The following is an 18,938-nucleotide window of genomic DNA, read 5'->3' on the forward strand; positions in this document are numbered from 1 at the left end:
TTTCTTCCGTACAAGAACTACTCCGGCCGCCCAAGGACTTGTTGATTTTTTTATGACATCTGACTTGAGCATCTCTTCAATCTGTTTGTCTATATTGTCCTTCCAGTGAACAGTTCTTCTCAGAGGCTGTCTTATCGGTACTCTTGACCCTGTATTTATGGAATGTTTTACAATATCTGTTCTTCCAAAATCCCTGTCATCTTTAGAAAACAAATTTACATTCCGCAAGAGTAATGACCTCAGTTCTTCGGTCTGTTGCTGGCTCAGTCCTTTGCTTGATCTATCAAGCAATTCTCTGAGAGCTTTTGGTAATTCCTTTAACTGTTTTGTTGGCGCTTGATGTGATTCTTCTACTATGCCATCAACTGGTGTCAAATTCGCAACAACAGTTCCACTATGAATGACTTGTACATCTGGACTAGGATTCATCAGTCGAAAAGGAACGGAGTTTTGGTTCGTGACAAGCACCTTGCCAATTATCCCTCTTTCAGATTTCAGAAAGTCTTTATCGCCTTCTAGTATCCCTAAACCTCTTGGCAATGGCTCCTTGTCAGGTATACACAGTTGCAATTCATGACAATTTCAGACCTAGTTGGTATATGAATGGTTTCTGCCACAGCAACACGGTAACATCCAATATGACCCGCTTTATTCAAAGGTGAGGGTTTCCCATTTACTTCCAAAATCTGCGTTGTTAAATCGACAACACATTTGTTTCCGATCAAAAAGTCTAACCCCAAAATTGCATCGACAGTCAACTCTGTAACAACAACTTCGGTGCTATACAAAATGTTATTTATAAGGATTGGACATTGAGTTTCCCATAAATCGTAAGAGGGTCATTCCTTGCTGATAGCACTGGCTGGCTGACTTTCTTTAAAGTTTCAAGTGAGCTGTTGCTTTCGAGAAGTTTATCATATACATGTTTAGCCAAAAGACACAGTGTAGCTCCTGTGTCAACCAATATGTTTAAATCAAAACCATCAATAGATGCTTTAACAAAAATACCAGCATCCCCAGTAATCCCTACTTTTTCAGGAGACTCCGTTTTGCATGACTCTTTTGTTTGTTTTGTTCCTCTCTGCACTACATGGTTTTTATTGACATTCTGGGGATTCTGTTTTAGAGACATTCCTTTTTGAGATGTCCCCTCTTGCCACAGTTATAACAAGTAGCGTTTTCCTTCCATTCAAGTTTCTTTGTCCATTTGTCTTTTTGTAGATCACCATGTTTTTGTTTTAGCTCTTTGAGCTCTCCAACAATGGACATCATCGACTTTTGAAGATTCAGTATGGTATTGTTCACCTTTTTCAACTCTACTGTTACATGTAATTCATCCCTAGATGTGTCCTGCCCAACAGCTCTCAAAGATGAATTCACGCCTCTCAACCTTTGTTCAGTTTTCAGGAAAGCCTCTAGTTCGATTGCATTTCTAACAGCCTCATTTAAATTCTTTGGTCTGGCTTGTTTGATTCTCAGCCGAATATCAGATATGGCTAAGGCATCAATGAAATGGTCCTTAGCTAGAGTTTCCTTTACATCTGCAGGTACTGTTGGATATGCCAAGTTCACAAGACGCCTGATTTGTTGACCAAGCTCTGGCAACGATTCTGACGCTCTCTGTCTTCGCTCTCTCAGTTGAGCTCTATACAAATCTACTTGATCTGGTGGAGCAAATCTATCACTTAATGCAAATGTCAGCTCTTTATAGCTCATTTCTTTACCATCTGATAAATTTCCAAGAACACCTTGAGCACTGCCTCTTAGAGATACGGACAAGTACAATCCCTTCTCTGTTTCGTCCCAATTACCTAACTTTGTACAGGCTTCAAAATGTGATTTATAATCAAGCCATGACGTCGAACCATCATACGTTGCCGGCTTTATGTTTCCCTAGATTGTAGAATTGGGCTTGTATCACGCGTACTGGTAGCGTACTGGACTCCTGTGCTGGGAGACGAGGCTCTTGGCTTCCTCCTAAAGGTTACATTAGACACTGGATCTTCACGTCTTCTTCCGGGCGTCTCCTGTTCATTCTTTTTCAAATAAGGGCTAAGGTCGAATTCATCTTTCATTGATTCCTTTGCAGTACCGACCCGATCCCCGAATCTTACAGATTTTCTCTTGGCTCCAGTTTGTTCTTCTAATTCAATATCATCCACAGCATGTGAGGTTGCAAACCCTGAGTCTGTAACCTGACTATTTTTATTTGGCGTTCTTACAGGTGTGGAGTGGCTCCTTTGTGAAGGCTCCAGCTCATATGAGGCAATCTGGCTCTCGAGCTCTCGTATTGTAGCATTGACCTCATCAATATTCATGATTAATGATATTGTACAAAGAAAAAATTCAATAAAATACTACCAGGTAGTATCCCACCGCTGCCACCAAAAACTTGCAGCGTGAAACTTTATAATGTAATTATAAATAGCAGAGGCGGCTGAATTTCCCCAGTTAACTTTCTGAGGACCTGGCAGGTTCAAAATATACAAATATATGATCAAGCAATATACACAGATAAATATTGAGACTACCTGTCTTTAATCAATTATATACAATAAATTAAAGTTACATGTATGCTGGCTCTTGAGCGATCGATTCTTACAGCTCGGCTCTTATGGTTACCGGCTCTTACAGCTCGGCTCTTTGAATACCGGCTCCTACAGCTCTTTTCTTTAATACTGGCTCTTACAGCGCAGTTCCTACAGTTCGGCTCTTTACAGCTCTTGCTGGCTCCCACAGTCACTTTCTTAATAACAAACAATATCTAAAGCCAGGAAAGACTTGTTCAGTCACGTCTAAAGCTTTAAATATTTATTTATTATCATTAACTAAAAGTTACTTCTGATCTTTAATGGTCCGCCGCTTGTGTTGCCACTTCAGCATCAACTTCGCAATTAAATTCAACTCTGGCGCTTCACTTGTATTTATACCCTATGTGACCAACAACGCCATCTAGCGGAAACATGACTAAAATTCCGCTTGTACCGGAATAACTTTTCCCGAATTGTTTCACATGTATACAAGCAAAAAAAAATCTTCTCCAAAACTGCGAGCCCAAGATATTGATATTGAAATAGTCCAATGCTGTGTGGATTCACGTTATGTTATGTAATAAACCCATGGAGCTAGGGAGGCAAATGAGAGGGAACAAATTCTTAGCCTGTGGAGCTCTTATCAGTATAACATAGTCTTGTTAAAATAATTAAAAAATTATACATTTTTTCAACTTTATATTTATAATTTTGTGCTTGTATAAGGATTTGAATTCACCAAGAGTGCAGGTCTTGATTGAAAATGACACCATTTGGGTGGCTATTCATTTTTTTCACTGCCACATGTATATGGTGAACTTTTTAAAAAATTCTAAATAACCTTATCTGTGTTATGGTTTTTTCTACAGTATTCATTGATTTTAAAATATCTACATTTTTCTTGTATCAATTTTAATGTCATTGTTAAAGCATGATTTTTAACATTATCACTCAATCACAGGCAATTACTTTTGCTCTCTTTCTGAAGAAAACGGAATTATTGACAGAATACCTTCTGAATTGTTCAGATGAGTGGTAATAGGTTTTGATCCAATACATCCCCTCTTTTTAAATGTGGGGAAAACTGGTTAATTTGGGTCTTTTCTTTTATATGTTATTGAATGGGACAAATTTTATTTTATATTTGATAGAATGATTTCTAAAATTGGACATGTTTGCTATCAAAATGTTTCTGCTGCTAGCATAGAAAAAAAGGAAAATTCTTAAGATTAAACGTATGTATTCTACTGTAGGTATAGTGTGGTGCATGGAATATGAGGACCATGCAGATCTGCAGGCACAGGAAATCAAGGATTATAAAGGCTGGACAGAAACGGACAAGACTATCTCCTCTATCATCCAGAATGTCTTATCTAGACTTCAGTGGAATAAAGAGTAAGTGATGGGAATATACTAAATATTTTTAAAAATGTTTCAAATAACAATGTTTTTTTCCCCTCGAATGAGCTTACGATAACTTTATTTAAGGTCCATATACCCTCTGCTCACTCATGTAAAATGTTGTTTATGATTTTTCCTAAAGGGAAATATTATATACATGTATTTAAAATAAACATAATTATAGTTGGGGTTGCGGAGCAAAAGTGGACAAAAAAGACATTTCAGCTTGACAAATTAATAAAGGAATAATAGACATTTTTCCCAGTAAGAGTTATCTCTTTTATCAGAGTATCAATGAACCTTAATCAAAGGCATTTCTGTACCTGTTTGTTTTGTTCATATGTTTTTGGAAATATGCAAGTCTTTTTAAAAGATCTATTTTATAATTGTACTAGGTAATACTGGCACTTAGTGAGTGTTTAAACATTTGTTACAAGATTCAAAAGGTCGTTTATAGTCGTTATAGTGTATGTACTTCCCATCCTTTCTCAATCATTATACCCACACTTTCTAACGAAAGTTCAAGTATATTGTTGTTACACTGGTCCGTCCGTCCGTCTGTTACACTTTCTTCTTCCTCAAACTCCTCTCTTAATTTATACAGTAACCAATTATTTTTTTTTTTGGAAAATAATAGGTGGCCTCCTGTAGATGTGCAATAAGGTTTTCGCATTTCAAATCCAACCTGGTGGCAATATAGGGGTCGAAAATTGCGTTTTTCTTTCAAAAACCTGGTTCCCAAAACTCCTCTTACATTTTACGCATGTACATTGTAACTACCGCTCAGTAGCTAAATCATCTTTTGAAAAATGATTGGCGGTTTCCTTTAGATATGGAAAATGTTTCGAAATTTTCATTTTTTACCCTGGGGTTCAAATAAGGGGTCGAAAAACGACTTTTTTTCTCTTAAAAAAACTCTGGTTCCCGGAACTCCTGTTACATTTTACGCAGTAGCACTTTCGTCTTTTTGCAAGCTGATTGTTGGTGTCCCGTATGAGTGCAATAAGGTTTCTTAATTTTACTTTCACCCTTAGGGTGAAATGGGGGTCAAAAACGATGTCTTTTCTACAAAAAAGCATGGTTCTTAGAACTCTTCCTACATTCTACACATTAGCCATCTCATCTTTTGCAAGATAATTGGGAGCGTTCTGCAGATGTACCAAGGTTTTGAAATTGTAATTTTCACCCTTGGGGCCAAATGGGGGTTGAAAAAAAACGGAATTTTTCAAGTTCAATTTTAGCTGATGTTTTTCTTCTTTTTTTCTTTACAAAAAAACATTTTTCTGAAACTCTCTCTTTTAAATTCAGAATTTGCTTCAATGCGATCTTTAATTTTAGAGATTTATGTCTCCCCTTCCAAGGGAAGACATATCGTTTTTGTCGATTTTCTTCTTCTTCTTCAATCAATTTTTGTCCGGGCCGTACGTACTTAAATACCCTTTGACATTAAGACTTCAAACTCGGAAGATAGATAGATGGCATTGAGAAGGGGTGCATGCCACCAAAATTTTTGATTTATTTATAAGGTCAAGTTCAATCTTTTACATCAAAATAGAGTCCCGGCCATAATTTGAGATCCCTTTGATATTAGGACTTCAAACTTGTAACATAGTAAGAAAACATTGATACAAGATGCACTGCACCAGAATTTTGACCTTGACCCCTTTCTTCATCAAGGTAAAATTGAAATACTATTACTATTGACATTAATACTTCAAACTTGGAACATGGAGAGGTGGTATAGAGGAAGGGTGAATGCCAACATTATTTTTCACCTTAACCTATAAATAAAGTTAAGGTCAATCTTTTACACGAAAATATAGTCCAGGTCATAACTTGAGAACTTGTTGACATTTGGATTTCAAACTAGGAACAAGGAAAGACATTAAGACTAAATGCACTGCATCAAAATATTTGACCTTGACCGCTTTCTTCGTTCAAGTTCAAATAAAGAAAAATACGACCAGACCATAACAAGATCCTTTTGACATGAAGACTTGAAACTCTGTACACAGATCGATGAATTTGAGCTGAGATGCGCTGCATTATTATCTTTGACCCTGATCATATTATTGCACTCGTTAATGTTTGTAAAGAAGGGGAGACATGTGTTTTTTGGTAAAAAATACCCACTAGTTATTACTTGAAATACTAACATAAGAGGTCCATGGTTATATTCTTACCTTTGCAGTTTATGCCTACTTTGATACACGTGTACATATCAACATATCATGCAGTAAAGTGGCATGTAAATATGTTTCTAAATTGATTTTAAAGTTTTGATCATTTCTTTGAGAAGAAATAAATGGTTGTAAAGATGTCGGTTATAAAAGGAATTTAAATTAAATTGTATCCATTCTTTGAGGGAATCAAGCTTTATTGCCTTGTAAAATTCATTTCTTTCAATAGAATAGATCAACAACACAGTATTGGCAGTCTTTGTCATGGCTTTAATAATAAAATTTGTTGAAATCAGATTTGACAAACACTATATCAATCCACTATATTATTGTATTATGTAATATGTCATTAAACTAAAATGCGTGATCTACATCGACTTTGGTTAGTTATGATGTAAGATCAACACTCAATAAATTGATCAATCAGTCAATATTTCAAACAATCAATACTTCAATCAAACAACACAAGAAACATATGAATGAACGTTTTCAATCAATCAATGTTTAGATCAGTCAACTTGGCAATCAATCAGTGCATCAATGTTTTCAATCACTCAATGTATTTCATCAATGTGTCAATTAAAATAATCCCAATTATTGGCCACGAACCTAGAAGAAAACAGAATCCGGGGCAGGCTTAAGCAAAATTCGGCCATATGTCTTCATGTATGATAAATAAAATCTGATACATGAAGACATCCGCCACAGGCAGGCAAAATTTTGCCCCATTGCCATGACAGGGAGACTGTATTTACACGGAAGAAGGTCGAGGGTAAACTTCGGCATTTCTACGTACAATGCAGAGTAATCCTTAGCGAATAGTGTTCAAAAATATAACCTGAGCAGTATTGGACACATGTGTTCAATCACGATATAATTCTGATGTATATTGCTGCAGATCTGGGTATTTTATATATGCACCATTAAGTGCTACTATGAATGGTGCTAAGGATTTGTTAATTCTTATGCGGGCTTTCTCAGCTGCAATGTTTGAGAGCATGTGTCTATAGTAATTTCTTGGGAGTATTTGGGACCATATGAAGCGTGTGTTTAGCAGCAGGATTTGCAAATTAACAATATTCAATTTCATATACTTTTGAAGTCTACGCAATGGTATAGTGCCTATACTATTGCCTCCACAGTGTATCAATACAAAATCGGGATGTCCCTTTTGGTCAACAAGATGATTAACTGTAGGCTCTACATTCTCCCAAACCATGCCACTCTTACCAGACCAAAGTACTGTTATATTGTGCTGTTGGAGATCTAGATGAGCGTTTCCAAATTGCTTGTCGGCATAAAGGGCAGCGTAATGGACTATGGATGATCCAATAATCCAAACAGCAGTATGACTTGCAATCTTAGTATTCAGTTAGAATACGATAACGTTGCAGGCATAAGCATTACTATTAAAATCTAATGTAAGAATTTAATACGTTAGGTTTCCATCTACCTTTAGATTTAATGTCCTCATCAGAAACTCCTTGCATGTACAAATGAGTAGCCCCACCTATTCTGAATGAGTGTGATTTGAATATAGATATGTCTGTCTCAATAAATTTCACAGCTTCGTGTAACAGTGATGTGAATTGATATTTGGTGAGAGGTTTAGCATTAAGATGGCAGAAAAAGGGACCTTGTATTTGAGGTCGAATTGCCAAAAATTGTGCATGTGTTTGAATAAAGATACGGTTTGAGAACTGTACGTGATTTGTAACATGGTACCCTTTTGATTTTGATCGGTTTTTGAACCTTTGATAAACAAAGAAATTTTTTCTTCGTCAATGGTGACATCTTGAAAAGATAGTACCGGTGTAAAGTTACTGGTGAAAGTAAATTCGCTAATGCGCAGCAGTGCAAAAAATGCTAATTGAAAGGCAGTTGTTTGAGCACACTGTGGGTAGAATTGATATCATTTGATGTAGCATTTGTAGAGGAATTGAGGGTCGAAGGTCTTTTGCCGGATTTAGCCTTAGGAAACCTTCTAACATTTAACTATAAAGGCTTTAGTGTTGTCAATACCCCCTTCTAACTGGATTTTGTAACTAATACCTAAGTAACATCTTGCTGTTGAATAGGATATTTGATTTATACGGAGATATGCAATGTAGTTAATGATCTGGTGGACATGTGGAGGCCAAAACAAGTCAAAATTTATATTTAGAACGGAAGGTTTCGAAAGAGTTGATGCCTTTTTGGTAAGTTGAGGCAGTGTTTTTTTTTATACTGCTGCTTCAAGCAAACTTTCTACATGTGGTCTAATAGAGACGATAATGCCGGAGGTATACTGGCTGGAATCTTGTCTGCTTGAGGAACCAAGGTTCTGAATCTTTCCCACTGAAATTGAGAAATTGAATCTGCGGTAGAATTTTGATAACCTAGAAAATGAATGGTATTAATCTGAATGTTATGCCTAATGCATAACAATATTAATGGCTTTAATAGTGTCATGACCCTCTGAGACTTGCTGGTCTTGGAATTTGTTGTCAGTAATGAGTATTAAACAATAATTTTTTTGCGGTAAACTAATCGGCCCAAACCCAAATAGTTAAGAGAATAGGTACCAGTTCCAAAAAAGGTGATATCCCTACGAATATCTGGACCCCATGATGCTGGCCAGGAAATAACTGCCCAGTGATTCTGAAAAATTGCACCTCCACCTTAGGAACCACAACTATCAGTGAAAAGGTTAAGGGACTCGTTACTTGACCAAGATAGTTCAGGGAATGGCGAACGTCCATTGTAGTCTTTGAGAAATGTAAGCCAATCCCTAGCATCCTCTTTGACAGCTTGTGTAACCTTTATCAAGAAGTAATATTTTTAATGCCAATTGCTGTATTCTAAAAGCTGCCATTAACTGCTCTGCTACCTGGGATGGCTTTTGCAAAAAAGTTTAGGGATCCACAAAGTGATTCCATTTCTTTGTGGGTTACTATTTTGGAAGAAACAAGCGATGCAAGCTTATACTGAAGTTCTATAACCTTCTTGTCAGGAATAAGGATTACCTGGTCCACCGTGTCGATCCCTAAACCTAGAACTTAATCTTGTACAGAGTCCTTCTGTTTTTTTGTCATTTATTGGGATGCCTAACTCACTACAGATTAACTGAAAATTTTTGGCGAATTCAGAACATTGTGAAGTATTATGTCTCCCGGCAAACAAGAAATAATCTACCCGTAGGTAATGAATGATATTGTAATTTTGGGCCTTTTGCGCTACCAGCCAGTGCAGGAAAGATGAGAATTTTTCAAATGTTGAACAAGCAATGGAGCAACCAAAAGGCATGCGCATGTCAAAATAATATTTGTCTTGAATACACATACCCAACAAAGAAAAATCTGTAGGGTGAATTGGTAAAAGTCTAAATGCACTAGACAGATCCATCTTACAGAGTAATGCCCCTTTGCCATTTTTTTGAATCATGGAAATTGCCTGGTCAAAGGAACTGTAGGAGACTGAACATAAAATTGGGTCAATATGCTCATTGATGCTATTGCCAGTTGGTGCTGACAGGTTTGAAATCAACCTCCCTCCACCGTCCTTTTTAGGCAAGACACCGACCGGGTTACACCTAAGGTTGGGAAATGGGGGGCTAGGAAAAGGACCTGCCATGCGACCTAATTTTCATGCACATGTTCCCTAGTCCTCATGTTTTTTGGTTGTAAATAGGCTCTTGGATCTGCATAATTCAGATAAAAACCAGATGTAAATCCATTAAGTAACAGTTGGGCATCTTGAATTTGAGGATATTCAAGTCAGTAAGCATTTGTGTTTCTGCTGTAACCTAGGCGTACCGTGTGCATATATTTCAATATGACCTGAATATCTGAAGGGTGCCTAGCAAGGTATATGCTTGAAAATATCAAAAAGGCATCTACCCAACTTTGAATTGTTGTGATTGTGTTTGTTTTAGTTTGGGTTCATTGACCAGTTGACCTTCAACAATGGAGAATTTATGCAGGTCATGATTGTCTATTTCTGAATAGAGAACTTTAACCAAATCAGTGTATTGTTTAGACCACATTTTTTCTTTGATGGTCTGGGGGACATGAACCCCAAGCTCATCAGAAATGCTTATTAATGGAGTTTCACCTGAGTTTGATGGTGGCATACATGGCATGGCGATTGCTAAGGATTGCTCTGGTGTTGCGACGTCTTGGTTACTGTCCAGGGTCTACAGGGATTATGGATGACTAGCGCCTTGTATTTCAGATTGTGTCATGGAGGGGGGCTGCCTTATTGTTTGTTGGACTTGAGATGTCTGATTCCCTATAGAAGGAGGATTGAGGGTTGCAACTGATGGGTGAGGAACCTGGGTAGCTTATTGCGGGACTTCTGCTGGCTGTGAAGTCTGGATCACCGTAGTGGGATTAGTTATGGCCCCTTCAGCTGGGGTCCTGATTGGCCTGGCATAGGGGGACTTTGATTTCCGTTTACTACACCGCAACATTCGCTAAGAAGTCGTAAGACTAATTATATTTACTGTTTTAACAAATGCATGATAGCACACTGGCTAGCTAAGCGGACCTGAACGGCCCCGACGAAACTTTACATTACATAATGAAATTATTAATTACAGACTCAACAGTACTGTGTTTAAAAATTACTTCTAATGCAAACTCCGTTTAAAGTTATTAGTTCATATTCGTAAACAGAAATACCTTCGGATTTTGAGAAAGAAACCATGCAACAATAATGGCGGCATGATGCCGAAAGGCTGATGGTTGAGCTGAAATCGGTTACCAGAATTATACATGATAGCGAACAAATCAAAATAAATAGCAGTAAATACGTAGCGTAGCTTCTATGATCATATACTTTACCCAAAATTTAATATTGGATGGCGGGAATGGATGAAGTGATCACTGGATTATGGTGGATAGGTTGTTGAATTTTTGTTGAGATGAAATTCCAGAAAGAATTTGCGATTGGCGCGCGCATAATTTATATATGTGCATTAAAGGGGAATGTGTCAAAACTTAATAATTGTAAAGGGTAGTGTCAAAAGTCAGTAATGATAATGTTGTAAGAGTTATGCTTCTTTAACTATGTTACAAGAAGTTGATCTACTCACATTTCCATAATATGACTTAACTCATATTGAGTTAAGTCTGATTACTTTTTAAAATCATTCTATCAACTTTACAGGATTAGGTCTTATTAACTCCTTATGTTCTTTGTCGGCGTACACTATAATTTTTATTTTCTTGACTACGAAAAAATAATACTGATAAAAAAAAAATGAATTCGGAGTAGCTTAGAAATGTTAAACGTTAATTATTGCATAAAAAAGAAGACTTTCTCATTCCATAGCAATATATTGTATAGTACAACCTGGTAAAATGTACAAAAAATGAAATGTTGTAAGTCCTAATTAATTGAGTATTGATTGTACTGACCACATATTTTACAGATTGATTGAGTAATAATTGTTTAACTCCGAGTCGGCAAAATTTCAGCCATATTTTGGCAACATATATAGATAAATTATTATAACAGATTTTAATTTTGATGAAAATTAACTTTTCCATCCAGCCATTATTGGAGATTTCATTTAAGGACATTTCCTTCGGTTTTTGGTTTTGTCGGACATGACGACAAAATTTCATTCACGCCCAAAAACGCTGTTCAGGTGCTTTTTTAAGTTATAGATGCCTGTCTGTCGTGCGTCGTTTGGTAAGCTATTGAGTGACCTATTTTCAACCGATTTAGTGTGTAACACCTATATACATTGTAGTGGAATAAAATTATAACTTCAATGGTCCCTCCGGCTCTGATTCAAGCAATCTTTAACATCTGTCTTTAAAAAATCAGTATTGAATTTTAGTGAGAAGTAATTTAAAAGGGATAAGATATATAATGATCATCTCCAGTGTGGAATGAATTGTTAGCAAAATTCAATTTTAGCGATCACAACACCTTATAGGTTAAATAAGAGTTTTGTTTTGATTTCTGCATTTTTACAAAAAAAAAGTGTCACACTGACACATCTAGTTTAAAACTTCTTCAAAATGATCAAAGTTTATTACAAAACTTTTATGATAATCATATATAATTTAATTCTGTTTGTATTCTAGCCTTTGATTGGTTAATATCCAAAAAGGAACACAAATTATTTCTGTATAACCTGGTTTGGTATGGGGACACCCCCCCCCCCCCCCCCCCGACAACCAGCTGAATCATCTGTATCCATACAATCCTCTAATATCCAGTCCTCGGGATTCATGGAAAATTCCAGATTTAATAAATGTACCTTTAACTTCAAACAATAATTCGATCTTTCCACATGTAAACAAACAACAAAGCTGCTGAGCCTATGTATCAGTTTTTACCTCCCCTCGCTTCCCATTACTTCCGTAACTTCCGTTACTATGGTTGTATTATTGAGCGGCAAATTTGAACTAATAAAAAGCAACGAAATTTTACACCCATAGTTATTTAATGATTTTAAAATTAAATTATAAGGAATGACTCTAATTCTTGGCCAAATTATTCGAGTATAACCTGGTTTGGGTCAGTTTACGCTGTTTTATAATCTGCTTCGCGGATTATAAGGTGTAAACTGACCCAAACCAGGTTATACTCAAATAATTTGGCCAAGAATTAGAGTCATTCCTAAAATATACTACTTTATGAATGTGAAATTTGTTAATTCTATAAGCATTGGGTTATGCTAAAAGTTCTGCTGTATTGCAAGGTAATTCTCCTGACCTTAGTCAACAGACATTTTTCCATGCTAAAGAACCTCTTCTTTAATGTATTATTGAATATTTCTGACTGAATAATATCTCATTAAAAGTATAATAATCATATACATGTTGCTTATTGCCTTGTAGCAACACAGCAGCAGACACCCTTATTCCAGACCTAGAACAGTTGTGGGAGGAATTCCTGTCCTCCATTTCCTCCAATGTGTCAGACTATCTCAGTGTGGAACATCTGGGGATCATTCTCAGGAGACTCGCAGAAACTGGTCTGTAAAACCATTAATCTGAGCTTTTAGCCTATTGACAAGTAAACTTTTCTGATCACTTGGTATAAGTGTGCTCAAGTAATTAACAAAATAATTGGAAATTTTTCTGATGGAATTGAATAAATTGAGTTACATAAAGGGGGCCGTTTTACAAAACAGTTTAAAAACATGATTTAATAATTCCTAGCTGTCTGACAGGCTGATATCAACTATTGTATTATTCAAAATGATACATTCACTAGCTCCCCTTTTCTAGGTAATACCACATTTGACTTTTTTATAGGGCTAAAAACTAGATTAAAATCATTAAATTAGTACGATCGGTAAATTTTATTTTTGGTGTGAAATAAAATTTAACACCTCACACTGCGTTCAGCAAGGATTTCATTTGACGTAAACAACCAAGAAAAGTTTGTTTAATGCGTCTGTATCTTTTATAACTAATTAAACAACTCTTGCATTTTTTTTAAAATCAATATGATATTTAGCAACTCTCCAAGCACAATCTTCACCTCTCCAAGGGCTCTGTGAAATTGTACCTCTTGAGTTGCTAAAATCCCACTTTGACCTAAAATAAAACAACAAATAATTTCCTAACATTTCCTAATATCTTTTACAGGAACAATATAGCACTATTTTTAAACCGATTTAGCAACATCCTTGATTTTGTAAAGAGAATTCAAATCCGTTCCTGAAGTCAGAGTTGATTTTGATATAATAAATATATAAACTTGAGTTTGCAAAGAAAGCAACTACACATTTGTGCATTATACATATATATACCTCAGAAAGAAAAAAAATTGTTAAAGTCATGCATTTAAGGTCACACGCAATAATGGATCTTTTACGAAATTCGTTGGTTAGAAAGAGAGATCTGACAAAAGTGAGCATTATGGCCATAAAACTCTTAATTTCTTTTTTCAGAATCATTTATTGTGAGCCGTCCATTCCTACCTTGTTTTCAAAGAGGGTTACCAAATCTGTTACTTTCTCCGCAAGGTATTCAATTTTCCTTCTGCTCTTTAGCTATTTGTAAGGTGTTTTTTGGTCCATATATCAGTATATTTTTTAACGCTACTCTTTTATAATTTTGATTTCATTAGGAAACGGCATACAAGTAGATCTCGTTCTTTTTTGATTTTGACGAACATTGTTGCCATGGTTGATATGAAAAATAATTTTTAAAAAAACCTTTGAAATTCTTTCAAAAATTCTCCTTCTGCTTTTTAAGACCGCGGAACATTAACTGGCAAAATTGGAAATATACAGCTTACTTCATATCCGTCTGTTACAATCAAAACATTTAATGATAGACAATGGAATGGGCGGGTACAATTTGGCACGGACGTCCGAGAAAATATTGGATTGAAATTCTAGTTTGAAATTCATTTTCAATCCACCTCAGCTACGCTAGAAGGCACGGTGTGAGATGACAGGAAAAATTTAATTTTTTGAAAAGATTGATCAAGATTACAGAGCGAAATTAAAGTATATATCAGCGACAGATAAGAAAATCATTTGAATCAAGTACAGCAAGCAAAAAATGGTTTTGACAGTTATAATCTAGTTCCTTTACTTGCTGCTGTTATTTAAACGTTAAAGTCTCTAGTAAAACACATTTTTAATTGATTTGAATAATAAATCAAACATAACAAAGCAATTTAATTGGATGAATTTTAGTATTACAATTTATTCCTGAAAACTTTTTAAGCCATTTGATTTTGCTGTGCATAAACCTAAATTGCACATTTAGAGTTGGTGACTATCTCTGAAATTCCATTAAAATTCTCTAAGCCATCTGTGAGAATATTCGTGGACAAAATTTTAGGTCTAGGAGTAAGAATATGTCGCTTGACTTTGTTTTGGTTGACATAATGACAGTTTTATCTCAAAACAGCATAAGACGCAAGCTTAAGTAACCTTTTCTGATTAGAGTGTTCAGCGTCTGACTGCCTGTCTGTCTGTCTGTATATTGTATGTCATCTGTACGTTATCCATTCCCATTTACAATCTTGGTGATTAGAATAATTATTTTTTTGTTCAAATGAAAGGCTACACTATCTTTCAAGGGGAAATAATTCAGAAATAGTGGAAACATGGTTGGGTATTCTCCAAAGCTATTGTGCCAAAAAAGTTCAAACTTATGTGTAAGGTTAGACAGTGTTGATTCAAGGTTGTTTAAAGTTTGATCATGAGGGATAGGTTTGAAAACCAATACAGAATCAAATTTATACTGCGAATTTTTACGATTTTTTTTTTTTTGCAAAATCTTGCTTAAAAGAGCAGCAGAACCATGATTAGACATATAATATGCAAACATCCTCAAGTAGTGCATATTCCACTTGTTCATAGCATGGCCCTCAGGAGTAGGTATGGGGCTGCAATAAGATCCAAAAGAAGAGGTTTGAGTCAGTTGTAGTTTTGAAAAAAGAATTGCTGAAAGTCCCTACCATAAGCCGTTTATCTCTCCCTGGTGGTGAATTTGCGAGAAAGAAACATTTTCTCTACTTTTTACACCTGGATATTGAAGATAAATGTGCAATCCAACGCGTATCTTTAGTGTTGCAAAGACTTTTGTAATCTGCGACTGAAGGAGCACCTCAGATGTCAGGGGAGATTTTTTGAATGGTCATCCCTGGGACACAGTAAAAATGTACTTAAATGAAGACATTAGGACACTTTCTACATTTTGTAAAAGAGTACGTAGTTGATGAAACTTTTGAACGTTTTTTTTTTTTGAGAGTCGGTATATAATTTAGCCAAACAAATTAAAGTAATGGTAAAAAAAGTTGTCTCCAATAAAACAAACAGAATCTCTAAATATAAACTAAGATAATTCTGATCTGTTGAGAGCAAGAATTCAATCATGCCATGTATCTTCATGAGATATCTGTAGATACTAGTATCTTTCAATGACACTTGCCATTTACCCCCCCCCCCCCCCCCCCCCCAATCACTGGTTTGTATTTTCAGTGCAACGTATGATCAAGAACTATTGGTTGATGAACACAATTTGGTAACTGCGGTTTCAGAAACATTTTGAAGATACGTTCCACATGAAAATAGGCACAGACATGGATTCAAAGGATATATCTTAAGAATATAAAAAATGTTTATAAAAATGAAGTTTGATAAAAGACAAATCTTGCATCCAATTTCTGTAAATAAGATATAATATAAAAAAATGTGTATGGGAATTTCTATTTTTATATCTATAAATCTTTATGCATTATATACAATCATGTAAATAATGTATAACTGCCTATTTATTATAGTGCATAGTATACACTTTCAGAATCAATTCTGAATGCACAATGAATTTTTAATCTAAAAATCCCATTAGCCATGCAAAACAATTTAAGAGATTTTTACACTTTCTATGTGTCTATCTAAATCAAATACTTTGAAATCGATGTGCTTACTTATGTTGAGTAGAGGTCTTTTTTCCATACTTGTAAATGCATGTAGGAGTTGCAAGCAAAGTTGTTTTAATAATACGTCACAATATCTGATATTTCTTAATATTGAAAGCTTTTGTTTTCATGACTGATTGTTTTTCATACCTTTTTATGTCATTATAAATAGCAAATATATCGAACAAGAAAGTGTACACAATTTCCATTGAATTTTTATGGCTACAATTACAGAAGTGTTCTTTTCCAAAAAATATTAAATCAGTTAGCCTTTTGTGTTACTTCAGTCCTGTTCTATGTTCCCTGATGATATACTGTTAATCTACATTTGGTTTTTCAAAATGAATAGTCTACTACATCTAATAAATTGTCATAACCCTCTTAGACGCTTTTAGAGGGACTCTTTAGATAACCCCTTGGTCACGTGACCAGTATACATTGGTTTTGCAAATAAATTATAAAATATAACAGAGGAAACATTACTAGACATTACTAATTAAATTAATTTAAAATTCAATATGGGCAAAAAAACCAGCCTTATGGAAACCTGTCTTTTACATGAAAATAAAATTGAAAAATCTTCAATATTCTCAAGATCAGTAGGGGTAACATAATTGGCATTATTGCGCATTTATCATCACCCCTTTGTGTAGGATGGGGGAAGAGAGGGGAGTAACATTTTCATGGGAATATACAGAAAATTTGTACAAAAAAGCTTAATTGGAAGAATAGCAAGAAGGATTTATATCTTATTTATATGCCAACAATCCATTACTTTGTGAATTAAAGATTTTATTAGTTTATAGGGTCCCCTGAGTCATCATTTGTTGTTTGTCCGTCACCTTCTGTCGTGCATCGGTCAAAACTTTTTACATTCTCATGCTGTTTCTTCTCATGAATGGCTGAATGTATTGCAATTTTGGCATAGAACATCTAGGGCAAAGGAAAACAAAACTTTAATAATTCATGGTTTGTTCTCCCTGGGGCCTAAGAGGTGGGGTCAAAACAATAAAAAGTATTGCAATCTTTAAAATCTTACTCCTGAACATCAAACAGTCAAACTGTTGGTATGATTATATCAAGCAATAAGATCAAGGCCGTAACTAGGCTAAAATTTTTAGTGAGGTAATGGTTCGGGTAGGGGGGACACCCGATTCCTAAGCGGGTGCAGGGTAGTGTCCTGACCGGGGGGGGGGGGGGTCCAAAAACTGGATTTTAGCAAATTAAAGACTTTAATCTTCGAAAGTTTTCAGATGCTTTGATTTTTTTTTTTACATTCCTCTTAAACTATAATGAAGCACCTGATTTACAGGAATTGAAACAAAAATTGAAAGTATTAATTTAGTGCGAAGTCAAACATTATTACAGTTCAAATATTCACTTCTCAGAAAACGCTAAAATCTTAGTGGGGCATTTGGCTCACTTGCCTCAGTGGTAGTTACGGCCTTGAGAGCTCTAGTAAAACTGTAAAATCACGTCCTTAGGATCAGGGGTTCTGGTGCTTAGAGAGGGGCTCTATTGATCATAAAGTGAATGCTGTAATTCTTTGAAAATCTACTCCTGGGTCTTTATAATACATAGTAAGTGCATAGTTATGATAAGCAAGGGCTCCTCTTCCAAAATTGTGAAATATATGGCCTCTGGATCAGGGTTTCCGTTATTAAGGTTCGGGCTCTATTGATTATTAGGTGGTTCTGTTGGTTATTTATAGTGGCTCTATTTATAATATACATGTATAGTGAACCTATAGTAAATCTCTTTTTCTGCTCCTGTGCATCTAGGGTCAAACAAAGTACAAAGTTGTAATGAGTAACGGTGTTTTGTGAAGATTTGTGAAATTCTTGGCCACTGGGTCAAGCTTTATGTTGCTAGACAGGGCTGTGACGGTCAGGGGCGTAGCATCGTTTTTAAAGGGGGGGGGGGTGGCAGCCAAAGAAAAAAATTCAACTTACCTGAAAAAGCTTGACAAGCAAAAAAAAATCCTTTGGGGGGAGGGGGTGTTAAGGTTCTTTCAGTACCAATTTTTATTCATACAATACTACATTACCCTTAATTGACTTTAATTACTACAACAAAAGGGGGGGGGGGGCAGCCTTCCATGAACATTTCAATAGTAAAAAGTTATGCTCGGAAAAAAGTATTTTCATTCTGTACATCTTGTTGTCAGCGACAATATGTACCTACCCTCACTGGACATATTATCGACCATCGGTACATATTGATGCGACAATATTTACTGAGCCTTTTTTCATCCTGCATAATAGACGACAAAATGTACAGTCGAGCATCGGCACATTTTGTCGTCGGCAACAATATGTATTTGTTGTGAACATTTGCACATTTTGTGGCCGATATATTGTGTTGAAGAATATTTACTAAGGTTTTAAAGAGAGAGAGAGAGAGAGAGAGAGAGAGAGAGAGAGATTAACACACACAAACA

The 18,938-nt window shown here is 35.6% G+C and overlaps 1 protein-coding gene across 1 annotated transcript in view; it reads left to right on the forward strand.

The window, feature by feature from the left end:
* The window catches only part of LOC133178456 (E3 ubiquitin-protein ligase RNF213-like), a 173,737-nt gene that overhangs the window by 36,127 nt on the left and 118,672 nt on the right, over nt 1-18,938 (forward strand). The window contains exons 11-13 of the mRNA XM_061313153.1: nt 3,785-3,926; nt 12,949-13,085; nt 14,010-14,084. Of these exons, the coding sequence (XP_061169137.1) occupies nt 3,785-3,926; nt 12,949-13,085; nt 14,010-14,084 (354 nt within the window). The remainder of the gene's footprint in view (nt 1-3,784; nt 3,927-12,948; nt 13,086-14,009; nt 14,085-18,938) is intronic.

The sequence above is a fragment of the Saccostrea echinata genome, unplaced genomic scaffold (genome assembly GCF_033153115.1).
Source record: "Saccostrea echinata isolate AGI-Se365-2 ecotype Australia unplaced genomic scaffold, CSIRO_AGI_Sech_v1 ptg000003l, whole genome shotgun sequence".
Classification (NCBI taxonomy): Eukaryota; Metazoa; Mollusca; class Bivalvia; order Ostreida; family Ostreidae; genus Saccostrea; species Saccostrea echinata.